Raw genomic sequence first — 18,731 nt, 5'->3', positions numbered from 1 at the left:
ATAATCTCCACTGTCTTCTGGGCATTCAGCACCAGGTTGTTGTAGCTGCACCAGGACACCAGACGTTCAACCTCCCTCCTGTAGGCAGACTCGTCCCCGTCCGAGATGAGCCCAATGACGGTGGTGTCATCTGCGAACTTGATTAGCTTGACAGACTGGTGGGTGGAGGTGCAGCAGTTGGTGTACAGGGAGAAGAGCAGAGGAGAAAGAACACAGCCCTGAGGGGAGCCGGTGCTGATGGTCCGAGAGTCCGAGACATTCTTTCCCAGCCTCACGTGCTGCTTCCTGTCCGTCAGGAAGTCAGTGATCCACCGGCAGATGGGATCAGGCACATTCATCTGGGAAAGCTTGCCTCGGAGATGGTCTGGAAGGATGGTGTTGAAGGCAGAGCTGAAGTCCACAAACAGGATCCTGGCGTAGGTTCCTGGGGAGTCCAGATGCTGCAGGATGAAGTGTAGGGCCATGTTGATGGCGTCATCTACAGACCTGTTGGCTCTATATGCAAACTGCAGGGGGTCCAGGAGGGGGGCCGTGAGGGTCTTGAGGTAGGAGAGAACCAGGCGCTCAAAAGACTTCATGACCACAGATGTCAGAGCCACGGGTCTGTAGTCATTTAGTCCAGTGATCCTAGGTTTCTTGGGGACAGGGATTATGGTAGAGGACTTGAAGCAGGCAGGCACATGACATGCCTGCAGTGAGGAGTTGATAATGCCAGAAAACACTGGGGCCAGCTCGTTTGCACAGTGTCTGAGGGTGGCAGGAGACACGCCGTCTGGGCCGGGAGCTTTCCGAGCATTCAGACTCTTAAACTGCTTCCTCACATCTGCTTCATGAATATGAAGAGTTGTGGTGGGAGGAGGTGGTGTGAAATCCTCTTTTGTGTGGGGTGAGGGGGCGGGTGTTGTAGGTGAACAGTTTGAAGGTGGTGATGGCTCTATGGAGGGGGGAGAGGTGGGGGAATGAGTGTCCAAAGTGCCTCTATTGTTGGGGCCGTTGGAGGTGTGAAGGCTGCCTGATGGCTCGTCAAAAGGGCAGTAGAAGTCGTTAAGGGTGTTGGCCAAGAGCAAGTCATCAGTGGAGTGGGGGTTTTTAGGCTTGTAGTTGAAGAAGAAGAAGAAAGTGTGTACATTATTGTACTTTATTGAGCCCCGTGGGGAAATTGCTCTCTGCATTTAACCCATTCACTCAGTGAAGCAGTGGGCAGCCATTGGGCGCCCGGGGAGCAGTGTGTAGGGACGGTACCTTGCTCAGGGGTACCTCAGGGTAGCTGTTAAGGGGAATCGAACCCCCGACCTTCCGATCATGGGGCAACCACTCTACCTACTGAGCTATCCCTGCCCAGTTGGTGATATTCCTAAAACCTTTCCACACAGAGGCCGAGTCATTCACTCAGATCTGCTGCTGCATCTTCTCAGAGTGCTGATGTTTAGCAACGTCCACTTCTTTAGTGAACCTGTACTTGGCCTCTCTGTAGCAGTCCCTGTCTCCGCTTCTGAACGCCTTTCTCTTTTCCAGCCACAGCTTTTTGAGTTTAGGAGTAAACCAGGGTTTGTCATTGTTATAACTCACCCTGGTGTGTGATGGCACAATGCTGTCCTCACAGAAGTGGATATAGGAGGTGACAGTGTAGGTTCTCAGTCACCCAGGTCACTGTAGTCTAAGGAGCTTGGAAAACAAACGTCTGGACTTCTTTGAGTTGCTTGAAGACGTTTCATCTCTCATCCAAGAAGCTTCTTCAAACTTTCTTATCATTTTATTCTAATGTGTTTCTGTTCAGCAGGGCTTTCAGTTTGGTTGTACGCCTTTGTTTACCATGACGATAAAGCTCATGTTTGCTCTGTAAGAGGCTGATCTTTGACACTGAATGTAGTCTTGTTCTTTTTTGTAATCGGAAACACTCTTAGAAGGGATGTGTTAAAATTGACACATCATGTGTTAAATTTTAACACATGATGTGTCAATTTTAACACAATTAATGTGTCTGCTCCTTTAACACATCTTCTGTGTTAAAAAATGTAAACACAAAGATGTGTTATTTTGACACAAAGATGTGTTAAAATGTGTACATTTCAATTTTTTTTTAAAAAGGAGAAAAAAGATGGGTATATATTATACATTTACTGAATTCCATTTTTTATTTGGCATATTATAAATCATTACAAACTGAATGAACAACAGCTGTCAGAATCTTTTCAATTAAAATGTTTTAAATTCAATTTTAGCCAAAGCTATATCACAATTTTTACTTTACAAAATCAAACAAAATTCATATCTGACTAGCTTTCTATCTCTCTAGATCATTAAAATGTCAAAAAAAATTGAAAAAAGGGCAATCATATATATGATTGCCCTTTTTTCAATTTTTCAATTTTTTCAATATATATATATAATGTTCTGATATAATCCAGACAATACATGAATTAAAATTTTTAAAGGTAACAATTGTCATCTTCAACAAATTTCAACATTTAACAAATGTGCAGTTGCATGCAAACAGAAAAACATACATTTTGGCGAATATAGCATCCAGGTTATACAATTTTGTACCTTGGGTTTAAATACGAAAATCAAAAATTTCAGCCAATCAGTTCATATTGTCTGACCTTTCCACTGCATAGGCATAAAAATGGTCAGTCCTGATAAGCAGTGTATTTGACAAAGATGCCAAATGAGGTTTCTCACCTCTGTGAACAGAGACTCTCTACATTTTGGACAGGTGAACATTTTACTTGCATCCTTTAATCTGTGCAATCAGCTCCAGTACTTTGGTTTTCCTTTGGGTGGACAGCGGCAGGTCATAGACAAAATCAAAGAAGGTGAAGACGGAGCCAAGTGGTGCTGGATAGGACAAGTTACATACCCAGTACAGTTTGAAAAGCTTATCCACAGCACACGTCAGGCCATCATTCAGAGAAATGGTTACTCTGTCATTCTTAGCAACAATGATGTACTGCCTGGTTGCCCTCTTTAGATCACCGATGCATATCAGCTGGGGTTGGTGTGTTGTGGATGATGCTTCAGGATCACTGCAAAGCGATGCAATACTTGTTCCAGGCTTGGAGATGGGGAAGATAAAGATAGTATTCAGTGAGGTGTAGACAAATGCTTTCCTCAGGTAAATACCGTGAGAACTTTACTGAATACATACCAGTGCAAAAAAGGCTGCAACGACTGGCACCAACTGGTGGGAGTAGGTGTGTTAACACATGGCGGGGGGGTTCTTGTTTCCAGGGCAGCTACTGATTTGAGCTTCGGAATGATACTGGCTTCCCATTTTCGCAAAAAGAGATCCACCTTTCCTCCTGTAAGATTGCCAAACTCCAAGTCCAGCCTACGGAAATAAAAGAAGTGTTTAAGTTTAAAATGAAGCATTAAATACATTAAATCAAAAGTACATTCTGTCCATTTGGTAGCTGTATGGCTAAAATCAAACTTTACAGTATCACATTTCTGTTACCCATTCCACATCAAGCTTACCTACACAGTGAAACAACAATTTACTTGGAGTGGTATTTGAATACAAGTCCATTATTCCTTAATTTTAGCTATGATTTGGGTCCCATCAGACCCTGAGAAAAAATTAGGACTTTTTAGCTGATGTTCAACTTTCTAGCAGACAATTTCTTATGTTGTCTGTCTGCGGTTTGTCCTGTAGAGCTTTTTTGTTGAAAATAGTGCTGCTGAAAGCAGAGTTTCATACAGATTTAGGTGATTTTTTGTAGGGTTTTCACTTCCACGAGCAGCACTTTCTGCATTGTCATTTGATGTCCCTACTATTAGATAGTCATTTGGTGGTACGACTAAGATTTTGGACCATGTGAAAAGTGATGCTCATTGTAATCAGTGCGCAGGGAGTAATGATCAAACTCTGAAGTTATAAAACTTTCAAAATATTCACTAGGAGCTCATAAACATACCTCCAAATGTATCGACTCCTGTTACATACTTTGTATGCAAAACACAACTGAGTGGAGAAGGAGTACATAAACCATTACCAGAGAACCAAGCAACTTACCAGACTTGGCATGTCCAAAAACCGTGGGTACTCTCCGAATATTCCAGGCTCTGAGACTGGTGTATGTTTCCTCCATGCCTGACATGATAATTGGAAGGTTCTCAGCTGAGGGCCGCAATAACTTGGGTGACCCACTCATCTGTGCTGCTGGTATTCCCATCCTCTCGCCTGAGCTTCTTGTCTTCACCACAGTCATCTGTCACTTTTCGCTTCTTATAATGTCTCTGCCCCTGGTCGAGATTCCGTCTAAGTTTGCGCAGTTTAGTCTCTAGGAATCCACAATGAGAGACTGGATCATAATAATGCTCCTGAGGAAGAAAGGACAGAGGTATATGGGTAACAGCTGAGCAATTTTAACTGAGAAAAAAAGCTCTAATAAATAATTAGATAAAGGTTAAACGATACACAGTAAGTGGGAACAAGTGCAATTTACAGTATGTAGTGGAATTTACATTATTAAAATGCTAAATTTACTTACAAATCCTTCCCCCTGTCCTGCCACTTAAGGGTGGAAAAGTGGTGAGGATGCTTTTTGCTACAGTTAGCTTCTCTGCACTAAGAGGGTAACTGGAAAACAAAGGTAAACTTTTTTACTTCTGTGCACTTCAACATTTTTAAAGGAAAACATTCATTGCAAAATTTTAACAAAGTACAGTAAAGTGCGATACTTACTAACCACACCTCTCCACCAAATCCCCAATGCAAGTCTTCACAAGGAGCCTCCTCGATGGCACCGACAGGTTTCATACTCCTTAAGAATCTGTGGGGCTTTCCTGAGTGACTTCAGGGGTTGACTTTGTTCTTCTGTGGTAATGGTAGACTGTGTAAAGGCAACACCAGACACTTTACCTCTCTGCAATAATCTTCAAAGTCATGACAGCAAATTTCCACAGAGCATAAAAGCACGAGTTTACTCAAAAAGCTGCAGCAGAAGAAGGCGGTTTCTTAACTACGTGATTATAACGCAATGACTAAAAGAAATTCTGAATAATAAATAAATTGATTTTATCTTCTAGTTGCTACTTGGTGAATAAATCTGATCCTGACTAATAGTGATGTCTGATGTCTGTGGCACTGCTGACAATAAGAATTTTTTTTTTTTTTTTTACAAATTTCTTTCTCATCTATAAAAGTGGTTACAAGGACTTTGACAGATTCTAAGTTGTCGTATGTGTGCTGAAAAAATGAAACACATGGCTAAATAAGTAAGATAATTTGCATGGTCAAGTTGCTGTTGTTTGGTTTTTTAAATAACACTGACTATTACTTCCTCAGAAGTTCTGCATAAAAAAGAAACTATATCAGAGCATGTTTCCAGCAATAAGCCTTAAAAAAGAATGTGCACATACTTTAGTTAATCATACTAGATGCAAAAACTGCTTTAACTGCTTGAAAAAATAATTATCTCTGTCAATATGAGGTATATTTCATGTTAAAGTTACTCAGTCTTTATTCCTATTCTCTGCTAGTAAACGAATGGTCGCGGTGATAACTACATTTGCTATATTCAGAGCTAATGACAATATTGTCATTTTACTCAACACTGCTACGGTTAGGTGCTGACTCTGGCGTTGCTCATAGACAACATAATGCCTGTCGGAGCCGCTAGCCAACTACCACACTGGTTCTAAGAGCAATTTCTGAATACTCTAATACATAAATAAAGTAAATAGATAAATACATGAATAAAGTAATACATAAAAATACTACCAAAACACATTAACTCTAATGGAGTATGGCACGAAATCCAAGAACTAATAATAAAATTAAGAGTAGGATATGTTAGCAAGACTGTTACATTAAGGTTAGCTGGGTATAGTTAAGCAGTAATTAACTTAAACTCTAAACTCCTATATTTTATATAAATTCACATTCTTCCAGAAACCCGGCATATTTTCAGTACATTAAGATAAACTGGTAAATGATACTTACTGTAAGGTCTGACAACAGACTAGGCGACGTAACCTCCATCTTTGTCTCCTTTGTCTCAGTGGCGCGAAAGATAGCGCCCCCTTCCCGCCGCCGGTATGTCATGTTGCTGGGCAGAATTTGTTTCAATTTTAAGCATGTGTATTCTTACTCATTTCATTTTCTACTTTTGCTTCAATTGTATTCACATGTTACGGTCAAAATTAAGCCTGTTCTTTGTGGATACTTATGCTTATAGTATAGCCGTGGCCATTAATTGGTATGCCATACATATTGAGAAATAAAAAATTAATCCTCTTTCAGAATTTTAGTACACCATACACACCTTGGTCCACATTACATTATAAAATGTTTTATTTGTTGAAAGTAATGAGGAAAGGATTAAGGAAAACAAACAATAACTAAACATTTTATTTATTCAGTTAATATAGTTATAATACATTGTTAATCTACAATTTATTTCACTAAACACAGGGCTAGCATCAAATTACTGAGCTGCTAATTTTAGGTCCTGTTGTTAGATTCTGAAAATAACACACAAAATGTGTTAAACTGTGCAACACATCAAGTGTGTTAAGCGTTTTACACATTTTTTCAATGTTTACACATTTTCTTACACATGTTATGTTAAAATTTACACAAAATGTGTTAATAGTGTAACAACACATTTTTTGTGTCATTTTTTAACACATCCTTTCTAAGAGTGAAGGGGAGGAGCAGGTCTGTACATAAGAGGCATAAGAGGAAGTGTTTGAGTCAACGTCTCATTTCACAACGAGGATGAAAACGAGGTGAGTGCTGCTCCATGTTCTTGTTTTTCTGCTGTCAGAGTGTGAGCGAGCTGGAAGTGGAAATCAGGAGCTGTTTATTTGGAGCTGAGGGTTGAGCTGTGTGTGTGTGTGTGTGTGTGTGTGTGTGTGTGTGTGTGCGTGTGTGTGTGTGTGCGTGTGTGTGTGCGTGCGTGCGTGCGTGTGTGTGTGTGTGTGTGTGTGTGTGTGTGTGTGTGTGTGTGTGTGTGTGTACTTGGTGTTCAGCTGGTCTGGGTGTGGTTCTTGATCAGACTGGTGTTTAGAGCTTAGATAAAGGTGCACAGGGATAAGAGAGGTGCTGCTGATGATCATGTCGATATTTCAGGGTCTGCATGCAGCTCTGCAGGTACCCACAGACTCTGCTGTACTTCATGTTTCTGTATCTCAGCAGCCGAGGATCAACTTTGAATCGGCTTCTGCTTCTGAAGTGACTTTTAGCTCCTCCTCTTTGTGGTTAGGCCAAACATCCTGGTTTTCACACTACTGTGACAAATAATAATAAAAAAAATATATAATCATAGTCATTTTATGTAGCACTGTTTAGAACTATAGTGCTCTGACAAACCATTAAAAACAGATCTGTAAACTGAAACTGAGACGCAGAAAACCAACGAGCTTCACTTTAGTTTCATCTTGTTACGACGTGGCTCAAAAGCTGCAACAGAAACAAGGAGACGAAAACCAGAATTTCAGTGAGAAGAGGTTTTATCCTAAATACATAGCAAGTTGGCTAAAATAGCTGTTACTACCAAGGCAAGGGCTAGTGAGCCTCCTCCTGAAAGCCTGCCTCAGGTATGCTTTTATCCAAAGCTGACTCGGTGTGGCCCATCGGCACCAGCTGAACTCACTGAGGAGATTCGGGGCTGCAGAGGGGCCTAACAATCTTTAGAGAGGAGAAAACACAAACAACAACAAACAATTAACAACAATATTTGAAGGAAACTGTTTCCAGGGCCTACTCCGTGGATCGGCTTCCTCCGAGGCGTGGACGTCTATCAGCAGAGAATGTACCTTCACCTATCAGCAGAGAATGTCCCTTAGTCTGTAACACAGTCAAATATATTCTCAAGTAATATTCAAGCATGCCATTCAGCGTGTTAGTACGAGCAGCTCGGGAGCAGCTTGGGAGAACAAGAAAACAGAGACTGCTTTAGATTGTCTTCCCAAAGTGACTCAACTTTATTCACAAGTACAACAGTTTATATAGAGGGTAAAATTCATGAGACAGCAGATTATCAGTTTAAACCAGTACAGATCAAGATAAGGCAGCGTCTTCCTGCCCTTGGGTGAAGAAGCATCCTTTGTGTAGTTTATTAGTTCAGCTACAATTGTGATTATCTCAGCGACATATTTTCAAGGCACAAAACGAAGAGTTCTTACATTAGTGAAATCTGAAACAAACCATTTGGCCTTCAACAGGCGTCTAAAAGATTAAGAAACTAATGTAGCTGAGGGAGTGATCTCTGTGGTATTTCAACCTTGTACCAGCCTGTGATTCTCACACATCAATTCTTGGGTCAAAGAGAAAAATAACTAAAACAAAGGGGCCTTATTGAATGACAGAGTTTTCCTGCATAATGTCACTATAAAACAATATCCAGTAAATGCTCCCATGGTACTAAAATACCTAACAGTTCCACTCTTTTTTTATTATTATTTTTAAAAAAAATAATAACTCAAATAGAAAGGAAAAATCACAAATGTAATAACATAATATAAAAAGCAAATCATAAAATGTAATAGTTCACAACCTAATGTTCAATATACACATCAGGAACATCATTGGTAACATCTGGCACATCCTCAGGATCAATTTGTGCTAATTGCAAATACATTGAAGTAGCTGTACTAGTAGCTATACGGGTTATCATTGAGCGTACACAGGGTATCACACAACAGGCAATAATCATCAAAAACAAAATAATACATGCTACAACTGTTACAAAGGCTATAATGAGTTCCTTCCATTTTCCAAACGTGTCCTGCATCCACTTGTCTAGCCACTGACCGTGACCTGTATTGGCTCTTAGTTCTATCTGCAATGCTTCAAGTTTATTCATAGCTTGTGTAAATGAACCGTCAGGGGCGGTATTATTGGGAATAAAAGTACAACAAACATCTTCAAACATAGCACAAACACCTCCTTTCTCAGCTAACAGCATATCTAAGGCCATTCTATTTTGCATGGTCATTAAGGAGGCAGCAGACATCTGTTCTCCTAGGGCTTTAAGGGCCGTATTGGTCAAATTAGTAAGTCTTTGCTGATTGTAATAAACATAATTGATCCAGCCTACATTTTTGTTTACCTGTATCCACGGTAGTATTGAGACAAACCCTGCTGATATTTCTCCTTGTGCCTTTAATTCATTTGGTATCCCGCGTGGAACTCCTATAGCATCTATGTAAACGTTATGTGAATAAGCGGAGCGTTCCGTCCGTCTGCTGGATACAGGCAGATCCGAGGTTTGTTGTATCAGTAGTTCTTGAGCTAAAGTTACTAGACCGCAGGTACCGGTCCAATTAACAGGTAAGGCTAATCTAAGAGTATTATTGCACATCCAATAAGCATGTGGGATTGGTCTGGTCAGGCGCGAAGCTGTAAAGCCTTTTAATATGCCTCCCCAGTACGAGTCGTTTAGTGTGTTGGGCGAATGCAGGATTGTTGAGTTATCTGAATGCGTACTTATATATGCATATATATAAGAAAACATATGTTTATATTGTGTCCTGTCAACACTCGCTGCTAGCCATGTTTCGTTACAGCGTGCTCCTGGAGAGTCAGAAAAGAACGTATAGTTTTGTGTGTCATAATTTATGTTTTCAAGTTTTGGTCGGTGTATGCATGTCATCAAGATATTTGGGTGATGGCGCACCTGTGTTGGGGGCGAAAGAGGTTCAGTGCGGTCTTCGGGGCGCTTCATTTGGTTGCAGGGGTGGGTAGAATCATTAATCATGCTAACATCCTTACTAGAGACTTGTCCTGTGTATATGAATAAACAATCTAAAGGACTTAGTTCTACTCGCACCGCTTCAATCAGGGTTACTGTTAAGGGCCCCTTTTTATCATTTTTGAATAGCATCTTTGTTAAGGGAAAACCTGAAATTGGATATCCCACTATGACCTGTTCTGGATTACCCTTTGAACAGACATAACAGTTACTGTTTCCTAAGTCACGAGCGGCTATTCTGGCATTGTCATACCAGGCGTTAGTTCCTGTTCTAGGGGGTGCATAAGATGGTTTATTGGTGGTGTCTGTGTTGCTTTCTACTGATTTTAGAGAACGTGACGAGTGTACTAGGTGGGTGTCTTGCCAAGTGGAGCATGAGGTATTGTCAGCAAAATGTGGCTTGCAGAAATGTGAACAGGGTTGCACTTTACAATACGAAATAGTAAATAAAAATCCTAAGGTTAATGCAGTAGATATGATTAATAACCTAAATATATAAAAAAGACAGTTCTTTAGTCGTCTCCTGGCCTGGTCCCAGGTTCGAGAGACACCGTATAAGCGTCGTGTGATGACAATGGGCATTTCATTTTCTCCATTATCAGGATGAAACGAGTCTATCTTTATCAGGTTAGACATTGTGTGGTACTCTAGGCTTTCTGTTCCTGCTGGATGTTCGAGTACCTTGTTGTTGTTCAGGTGGGGGATCAAAGGGCTTTCTGAGTCTTGGCTCTTTCCGACGTTGTGTGTTAATCAGTGATTGTGTGTGTGTAGGTGGATTGGATCCGGGCGCTGGCTCGCCTGAGTCGTCATCTATAGGTGTATTGAATCCGGGCGCTGGCTCGCCGGAGACGTCATCTACTTGATCCGACGCCTTAGGTGGTTTGGTGGGGCTGGTCTTAACCCTGCTGGCATGAATCCACTGAGGTTGTCCGTCTGTTAGGATGCTGGTTCTCGTCACTGCAAGTACAGTCTGGGGGCTGGAACACGCGGCCTCCCCGAGTGCCCTTGGTTTTAGCGACTTTACCAATACCGCATCTCCTGGTTTCCACGGATGGGTTGGATCTATGGAAGGGAGAGGCTGAGAGAGACAAACTTTCTGATAGTTATTATTCAGTGTTTCTACCAGGTTATGAACATAGTCAGACAATGCAGTGTCTATGTCCCCTTCCAATAGCGGTGCCCCTCTGGAGGCTGACCATGGTGTTGGAAACGGTCTTCCCATGATTATTTCAAATGGAGATAATTTGGTTGCTGCGGATGGAGTCATTCTAATCTCGCAGAGGATTTGAGGAAGTAGTTTGATCCAGGTCATTCCTGTTTCTATCATTGCTTTAGTCAGGCGATTTTTTATGGTCCTATTCATTCTTTCTACAACTCCTGAACTCTGAGGATGGTATGGCACATGATATTTCCAGTCTATTGCTAGAGTTTTAGCACACTTCTGAATTACTTCTGATGTGAATGAAGGTCCTCTATCACTGTTAATTTGGTGAGGTATTCCAAATCTGGGTATTATTTCATTGCACAACTTTTGACAGACTACTTCTGCAGTTTCTTTTGATGTTGGGTAAGCTTCTACCCATTTACTAAATTGGTCCACTATTACCAGTAAGTACTTGATGCTTCCTTGTGCTGGCATGTGTGTAAAATCAATTTGTAATGTATGAAATGGGAAATCTGGTTGTGGTAAATGCTGATGTTTTGCTTTTGGTTTTCCTACATTAGTTCGTGCACATGTTAGACAGGTTGCTAATATGCGTTTTACTGCGTGTGATGTTTTCTTGATTACAAATCTTGATTTTATTGCTCCTATTACCCCTCTTTGTCCGACATGACTCACACCGTGAAAATGGCGGACAAGGATTGGCAGTAGTGAAGATGGGAGGGCAATCAAACCCTCAAGGTTTTTGTATAAGCCGTCTCTGTTATCTAAGGTACAATCATTACTTTCCCAGTAAGTGTAATCTAAGGCAGAGGCTTGCTCTTGTATGAATTTTAGGTCAACATTTGTTTCTAAATAGTCTGGGAGCGTGACAAGTGGCAGCTGTAAAGGCAAAGATAATACTTCCCTTCTGGGTGGTTGCTGTGAGGCAGCAGCTGCTTTCGCGGTTACGTCTGCAAGAGCATTTCCCACTGCTTCGTCTGTGTCAGCCGTGCTGTGCCCCTTCGTTTTAACAACTGCAATTGCCGATGGCAGCTGTATAGCCTGCAAAAGTCTTTGAACAAGGTCAGAATTAGCGATCGATTTTCCATCAGCAGATCTAAATCCTCTTTGTCTCCACAATGTGCCAAAGTCATGCACCACACCGAATGCATAACGGCTATCAGTGTAAATTGTTACCCGCTTATCCACATGTAACTCACAGGCGCGTATTAAAGCCATGAGCTCTGCTTTTTGTGCTGAGTGAAATGGTAATGAGTGAGCCTCTAGTATGATGTCAGGCAATGTCACCACCGAATAGCCACAAAGAAATAAGTTGTCATTTGGTTTTGAACAGGACCCGTCCACATAAACAATGACTGAGTCTGGGATTGGTGTCTGCTCTAAGTCTGGGCGTGGTGCTGTGGATTCCTGTATACGTGTCATACAATCATGATCGTCAGGGTCGTCTGAACCATCCTGTCGGTCAGAGGAACACAGCATACGAATGAGTAAGTGTGCTGGCGAATTGGGTGTGCTGCTTGCTTTTATAGTGAGATTTGCTGTTGAAGTTAGTGTAGCTTCATAACCTGAGCGACGTTGTGCGGTCATGTGTTGTGTAGTTATGTTTGCTAGAATGGTCGTGACCTGGTGATTGGTGTGTAGAATAGTGTCATGTGAGAGTGTGAGCTTCTCGCAGTCCCTTATCATGATAGAGCAAGCTGCTACTGCTCTCAGGCAGGCCGGCATCCCCTGAACTACTGCTGGCAGCACCTTTGAGTAGAAGGCTACTGGACGGTAGCCACAGCCATGTTCTTGGGCCAATACACCTGCACAGGTTGTGCCGTTCTCTGTGACGTACAGGTGGAACGGTAAGTGGTAGTCAGGCAGACCCAAACAAGGGGCGGAGGTCAGCGCTCCCTGTAATGCATTGAAAGAGGCAGTCATTTCTGTGGACCACAGTATTCGAGGAGGCTTGTCTTTTTTGCAGCATTCACGCAGAATGTGGTCATGAAAAGAACAGTCTGGTATCCACTGTCTGCAATAGTTCACCATGCCTAGGAAAGACAGCATTTCTTTCTGTGTAGTGGGCTTAGGGACAGAGGTCACAGCTTTGACCCTGTCTGTAGTCATAGAACGTTGTCCGTGAGACAGTGTAAATCCCAAATATTGAACAGAAGTCTGACAGTACTGCATTTTCTTTGCTGATGCTTTGTGGCCAGTCTGTTGGAGGTGCTGGAGTAGCATGTATGTGGCAGTTTGACATAGTTTTTCACTTTCAGCACAGAGGAGGAGATCATCTACATACTGGATCAGAGTACAGCCCTCTGGAGGAGTGAAGCCGTCCAGGGTAGCACGTACCACCATTGAGAAAGCCGCAGGGCTGTCTACCATGCCTTGGGGTAAGCGAGTCCATGTGTACTGCTTATCTCTATGTGTAAAAGCAAATATCGGCTGTGTGTCTTCATGCACAGGTACTGAGAAAAAGGCGGAGCACAAATCCACCACAGTAAAATGTGTAGCTGTTGCTGGAATACCTGTCAGTATGCTGGGAACATCTGGGACAATAGGTGGCAGAGGCATAATGACTGCATTAACTTGCCTTAAGTCTTGTGTGAAACGCCATACGCCAGGTTTGTTAGGCTTTGGCACAGGATTGACAGGAGTGTTATATGGAGATACTGTGGGCTTTATTACTCCAGCTGTCAATAAATCTCCTATGATGATGTCTAAGGCTGCGGCTTTTTCAGCGGAAATGGGATATTGCTTGACATATACCGGCTTGTTGTTTTTCAGCTGAGCATGATAAGGTGTACAGTCGATAAATCCTACATCATTCTCACCTCTTGACCATAATGTCATGTTTTGATATTCAGCTGGCAATGTGACAGCAGAGATAGTACAGTGTATGGGGTAGGTTAGATCTGTGTGTCGACATGGTGCAGTGATGTCATAGCCTATGTCTGAGTTATGTGACAAAACCACTGTTTGGCCTTCACTGGTGTGAGCAGTTATCATGTTGTTGAACAGTGTGAGAGAAACAAATATGTGGCTTCCAGGCATGGGGCTACCTGGTAACGGTGTTTGCACATGTTTTTGACACAGAGTGTGACGTGGGATACCAGTCAGATGGATATTGAGTTCATTCTCCGCTGAGGCGTCCAGCTGACACAGAGGCTGTTCCTTCTCCATGGTGTCGGTGCATAGGGCAGAGAAAACATAGCTGTTATCAGTATCTGCAAACATTTCACCCTTTGTGTTAAATGAAATACACAAGTTCATTTTTGCCATTAAATCTCTGCCTAATAGATTCACAGGCGAGTTTGGAATAATTATGAATGGATGATATGTAATTTCATCTGGTTTTGGGCCCCAGCGTGTTTTTAGAGAATGAGTTTTGGGGCATTGCACTAGAGTTCCGTTTATTCCCATGGTGTTGATGCACACAGAGGAAACAGGCCCACTATAGAATTTTCCAGACAGTGAACTTTTAGTGGCTCCACTGTCAACTAAAAAGGAATAAGTCTTTTCACCTATCTCTATATCTAACATGGGCAAGCTTTCTGTGTTACGGGACAATTGCAAATGCAGCATCGTGTGTAGTGCTTCACACTGTCCCTCATCATCACCTGGGCCTCCCTATGGTTGGTCCAGTCTTTCGTTATCATATGGGTGGGGATTAAAATGTGGATTATAAGGTTGCTGCCTAAGTGCAAAGGGGCCATTATTTTGATGTGATTCCTGTCTGCGTTGCCAGTTACCTTGTCTGTAAGAGCTCTGCTGATGCCTAGTGGCAGGAGCTGGTCCTGTGTTTTGTGGTTGAGACCTATGTGCTGCTGATTTGCATTCCCTCCTCCAGTGTCCTATTTTTCCACAATAAAAACATACGTCTCCACTCCTATCTCTCCTTCTGAAATCTCCCTGCTGCGCTTGTTGAGGGGGCGGGGCCCCTGCATACATCATTTTTTCACTTTCCTCTGAGCCTTCAACATCAAAGTTCAACAACATCTTAACAGTTTTAGCCTTCGTGCTGTTGGGGAAAAGATCTGCACCAGCTTTTGTTTTGACAAGTGTGATAAAGTTCTTTATTTTCATGTCATAGAGATTATCAGTGGCAGTCAGCTTCAATAGTTGTGAACATTCTGGATGAATATTGTTTAAGAATGTTGTTATGAAAATCTGATCATTTCCTCCTTCAGGCATGCATGCCTCATTAGTCCAGCAGTGTGTGAAACGTTTCATAAACACTAGAATGGATTCATCTGGCTTTTGCTTACACATGGTTACTGCATTTAAATCAATTTTATCTCTAGACATTGTGAGCAAAAATCTCTTTAGATTTTGAAAAAAGGCTGTGATTTTGTCATCATTTATCCACAAAAACGAGGTGGTGTTGGCTGCTTGGTCGTTTTTAGGGTCTAGTTCCTCTACTTCTTCAATAAGCTGAGATTCAGTCACACCTGGGATTCGTTGACATAATATATATCTATAGTCAGGCCCACCCAAGTGGTGGTATCTGGTACTTCTCTGTAATGCAGAAACAAAGGCTGTAGGATTTTGTAGAGGATCGGGAAGTTCTTTAATGGTTGCTGCTAACTCTGAAATTTTAGGGGGTTGAATGCAACACATGTCCCCTATTATCATGAACGGGAGGGAGGTGCTGACGTCATTAAATTGTGATCCCTGCTTTTCTTTATAACGGGTGTTTTTGTGGGGGCCCTCTTGAGTTTTTTCCTCTTTTTTCTGCTTTAAGTAGTTCCTTATTAAATTTCTGGTGTTAGTTATTGTTTTTGGCACAGTCAAACCATTCGCTACTCTAGTGTGGCGCTGAACATGATTATCTATGACGGAAACGGCTTCCTGCAGTTCAGCTTCCGTACGTTCAGTTAAAGGATCTTTCATGATTTCCTCACACTCTGCCATTAACTGTTTTGTTTGCTTTTTATGTTCCTGTAACTCTCTTTCTCGTTCAGTGTATTCTCGTTCCTGTCTTTGATCTAGGTTAAACCAGTCATCTTCTTCTGATTTAGGTGTCATTTCAGTGCCTTCCTTACTCTTTTGGGATTCTGCTGTTAAATCAGGATATACGCGCTGATGACGTGCAGCCGCCGCAGCAGCTATTAATTCTGTTTTTTCATCATAAGGCGGCGGAGCCGTAGGTTGAACGGATGGGCATATAAGGCTAGTTTTTTCTGCAGTGGATTTACTAGAGCCTACACTGGCTTGATTTAAAGCATTTACGTCTGGCTCGGGTCCTTTTTTCCATAATGGTAGCATGCGATTGGTCACATCACGACATTCTATCATATATTTTTTACAGGACTTTTTAATCAGCCTACTTTTCTTATCACAAATAGTATTTAACATTTCTACTGACCTGTTTTCTGGCGATAATCGTTCGGGATAGGGCTCCGGAAATACATTAGGATGCATTAAAGTTATAGTTCTTAAGTTCGAGACGAAATCAGTCACGTAAGCACTTCCGCATGTTCTGGATACGTAATCATGGAAGTCTTCATTGATTCGCGAGCGTGGGTTAAACGTAACCGGAAGTGGGAGTCGTACTGAGCCGCTATTTGTGATTTTATATTTTATTTTTTTCGGTTTTACAGTTAATTTTGATTTTTTATCGGACCCGTCTAAGGTCTTTGAATTATTCTGACCCATGGTCAGTGATTTCCAGAGGGGTTTAGACGCTTTGAAGGATTTAAGTTAGTTTTTATTTTTGCTGTGGCACACCTGAGGTTACTTGATTTTTTGCTAGCAATTTTATGTTTTTAGTGAGCAACTTCTCACTTTTTAACGAGCAACTTCTCGTTTTATGACCCCAGGCAACTTCCTGTGTCCTTTCTGCTGGTGAGCAACTTCTTAGTTTATGACAGCAGGCAACTTCCTGTGTCCTTTCTGCTTTTATTTACAAAACAACAGGCAACTTCCTGTGTTTCTATGTGGGCCACTAAAGAAGGCTCCTCAGTGTATCCCACTTGTTACTATGTGGGCCACTGAAGAAGGCCTCGTCAGCGTATCCCGTTTCTATGTGGATCACTGAGAAAGGCATAACACAGTCTTATAAAATAAAAGACGAGTGCCTACCTTCGTCAGGATCCCACTTCTGACACCAAAATTGAAGGAAACTGTTTCCAGGGCCTACTCCGTGGATCGGCTTCCTCCGAGGCGTGGACGTCTATCAGCAGAGAATGTACCTTCACCTATCAGCAGAGAATGTCCCTTAGTCTGTAACACAGTCAAATATATTCTCAAGTAATATTCAAGCATGCCATTCAGCGTGTTAGTACGAGCTCGGGAGCAGCTTGGGAGAACAAGAAAACAGAGACTGCTTCAGGTTGTCTTCCCAAATTGACTCAACTTTATTCACAAGTACAACAGTTTATATAGAGGGTAAAATTCATGAGACAGCAGATTATCAGTTTAAACCAGTACAGACCAAGATAAGGGAGCGTCTTCCTGCCCTTGGGTGAAGAAGCATCCTTTGTGTAGTTTATTAGTTCAGCTACAATTGTGATTATCTCAGCGACATATTTTCAAGGCACAAAACGAAGAGTTCTTACATTAGTGAAATCTGAAACAAACCATTTGGCCTTCAACAGGCGTCTAAAAGATTAAGAAACTAATGTAGCTGAGGGAGTGATCTCTGTGGTATTTCAACCTTGTACCAGCCTGTGATTCTCACACATCAATTCTTGGGTCAAAGAGAAAAATAACTAAAACAAAGGGGCCTTATTGAATGACAGAGTTTTCCTGCATAATGTCACTATAAAACAATATCCAGTAAATGCTCCCATGGTACTAAAATACCTAACAATATTAATACAAGAATTAAAGCAATAAGTAAATTCCAACATTAAAAAACATCCAATGACACAGAGCTGAGAGTAAGTTACTCAGGAAAACATGCAGAAAGAAGAAAGAGAGAAAAACGAATGAACAAACGGTGCTGTGCAAAGAAGAAAGGTGGACAGTAGAAATACAGCAGTGTGTGAATGCTGGGCCTCCGCAGATGATGTTGATCTGTGAGCAGATGTGCAGCCAACAGAGCAGCTTGTAACAACTGCTGAAACGAATGCTTTCTGCCAGAGGTGTGGACTCGAGTCACATGACTTGGACTCGAGTCAGACTCGAGTCATTAATTTTATGACTTTAGACTTGACTTGAAAAAATGTTCTAAGACTTGTGACTTGACTTGGACTTTTACACCAATGACTTGGGACTTGAATTGGACTTGAACCGGTTTACTTGAAAAGACTTGATATTTTACCCCAAATATAAAATTTAACATTCATATTATATAGAGATTGAAAATGTGACGTCATTCACGGGTAGAACCGCAAAGGATTCTGGGAACTCGTGGCAAGCGGTACTAGCGCACGCAGGCTTTCAATTAAAATCAGTTATACAGCGATAAAAAATGTCAAGAAGCCGTTGTATTATTAACTGCAATAGCCGGTCGCATGACAGCCACGGGAAGCTGACGGGTAAAGAGATCGGTTGTTATTGTCACGGTTTGCCGGGGCAAGCCATGTGGAATATGAAATAGGACCCAAAATGCGGCAGCTCTGGTGCAGATGAGTGTTTATTTACAGGGGTGTGAGTACAAACAGCGGTGGCGACACAACATGAAACCGGAAACCTAAACTGGGTAAACTAATAAGACAAACCAGAATGAGGATGCAGGGAGGTCCGGAGAAATACATACAGGGAGAGCAAGGGTAAACAACACAGACGAACCAGCGATTACCAAGACAGAAAATACAACTTAAATACACTCAGAGAACACAGGGAGATTACACACAGGTGGGAGACACAGCTGGGAGTGATTAACATGACGAGACCAGGGAGGCAAACTGAAAACACTCACATAAGACGCAGAC

General features: G+C 41.9%; 2 protein-coding genes and 1 long non-coding RNA gene across 4 annotated transcripts in view; 1 reads left to right on the top strand and 2 right to left on the bottom strand.

Moving 5' to 3' along the window:
- Positions 1 to 4,269: 4,269 nt before the first annotated feature.
- Positions 4,270 to 5,964, bottom strand: LOC113029543 (uncharacterized). Of its 2 annotated transcripts, XR_003273439.1 has the most exons (4): positions 5,948 to 5,964; positions 4,688 to 4,835; positions 4,494 to 4,582; positions 4,270 to 4,323 (listed from the first exon to the last, which is right to left on the bottom strand). It is a non-coding gene; the product is annotated as an uncharacterized LOC113029543 (long non-coding RNA). The 2 variants fall into 2 exon arrangements; XR_003273438.1 differs by lacking the exon at positions 5,948 to 5,964 and having other exon boundaries at positions 4,688 to 5,104.
- A 729-nt stretch (positions 5,965 to 6,693) lies between these two features.
- The window catches only part of LOC113029526 (protein NLRC3-like), a 41,301-nt gene continuing 29,263 nt past the window's right edge, over positions 6,694 to 18,731 (top strand). Inside the window, exon 1 of the mRNA XM_026180413.1 lies at positions 6,694 to 6,735. The gene's annotated coding sequence lies outside the window, so the exon portion shown is untranslated. The remainder of the gene's footprint in view (positions 6,736 to 18,731) is intronic.
- LOC113029522 (uncharacterized) lies at positions 9,955 to 14,454 on the bottom strand. The gene has a single exon (XM_026180404.1). It carries the CDS (start codon positions 14,434 to 14,436, stop codon positions 10,330 to 10,332), a length of 4,107 nt encoding a protein of 1,368 aa, XP_026036189.1. The 5' UTR covers positions 14,437 to 14,454; the 3' UTR covers positions 9,955 to 10,329.

Source organism: Astatotilapia calliptera, chromosome 9 (assembly GCF_900246225.1).
Source record: "Astatotilapia calliptera chromosome 9, fAstCal1.2, whole genome shotgun sequence".
NCBI classification, from domain to species: Eukaryota; Metazoa; Chordata; class Actinopteri; order Cichliformes; family Cichlidae; genus Astatotilapia; species Astatotilapia calliptera.
This window is presented reverse-complemented; position numbering and strand designations above follow the sequence as displayed.